This window comes from Eimeria mitis, genomic scaffold, assembly GCF_000499745.2.
Source record: "Eimeria mitis Houghton genomic scaffold, Emh_scaff846, whole genome shotgun sequence".
NCBI lineage: Eukaryota > Apicomplexa > Conoidasida > Eucoccidiorida > Eimeriidae > Eimeria > Eimeria mitis.
Window position 1 is genome coordinate 7,906 of NW_013576228.1, and position 828 is coordinate 8,733.

Below are 828 nucleotides of genomic sequence, written 5' to 3' on the forward strand. Positions count from 1 at the left end.
CAGCAGCAGGAGCTGCAGCAGCAGCAGCAGACAAGCTGCCGCAACATATCCAACGCGCAGCAGCAGCAGCAGCAGCAGCAGCAACAGCAGCAACAACAATAGCAGCAGCAGCAGCAGCACGATGCGCATCAGTTGCAGCAGCAGCTGTCGTTGACCGCCGAATAGCTCAGCAGCAACTGCTGCAACATCCGCCTTGCTGCAGCAGCCGACAGCAGCAGCAGCAGCAGCAGCAGCAGTAGCAGCAGCAGCAGCAGCAGCAGCAGGAGATGCAGTCCTTTTGGGCCAACGCGAAGGACGTGGCCCGCACGGTGTCTGGTCAGCTCGACCAGACATTTGAGGCAGCGCTTACAGGCAGCAGCAGCAGCAGCAGCAGCAGCAGCAGCAGCAGCAGCAGCAGCAGCAGGAGCCATGACAGCAACGGCAGCAGAAACAAAACGTTGGGGAGAAGCAGCAGCAACGTGGGGCCTGATACCAGCAGCAGCAACGGCGACAGCAGCAGCAACAGCAACAGCAGCAGCAGCAGCAACAACAACAACAGCAGCAGCAACTGGATTGCTGCCGATGTGCTGCTGCAGCACGGACAGTCTTCTGCTGCTGCTGCTCTTGAGGGTATAAACCGCCTATGGGGTCGAGCAGCAGCAGCAGCAGCAGCAGCACCTGCTGCTCTGTCTCCTCTCTCAGCTGCAGCAGCGCAGCACAACCCTCTCGCTGCAGCTCCGTGGAAGCAGCAGCAGCAGCAGCAGCAGCAGCAGCAGCAACAGCAGCAGCAGCAGCAGCAGCAGCAGCACGATGAAGACCAATATGATGAAGACGCAGAAGACGATGAGC

General features: G+C 60.1%; 2 protein-coding genes across 2 annotated transcripts in view; both read left to right on the forward strand.

Annotated features, from left to right (window-relative positions):
* The window catches only part of EMH_0023710 (uncharacterized protein), a gene marked incomplete at both ends in the record, with an annotated part of 339 nt that extends 237 nt beyond the window's left edge, over window positions 1–102 (forward strand). The window contains one exon of the mRNA XM_013502185.1: window positions 1–102. Within this exon, the coding sequence (XP_013357639.1) occupies window positions 1–102 (102 nt within the window).
* Window positions 103–266: 164 nt separating this feature from the next.
* EMH_0023720 (uncharacterized protein) overlaps window positions 267–828 on the forward strand; it is a gene marked incomplete at both ends in the record, with an annotated part of 4,620 nt that continues 4,058 nt past the window's right edge. Inside the window, one exon of the mRNA XM_013502186.1 lies at window positions 267–826. Within this exon, the coding sequence (XP_013357640.1) occupies window positions 267–826 (560 nt within the window). The remainder of the gene's footprint in view (window positions 827–828) is intronic.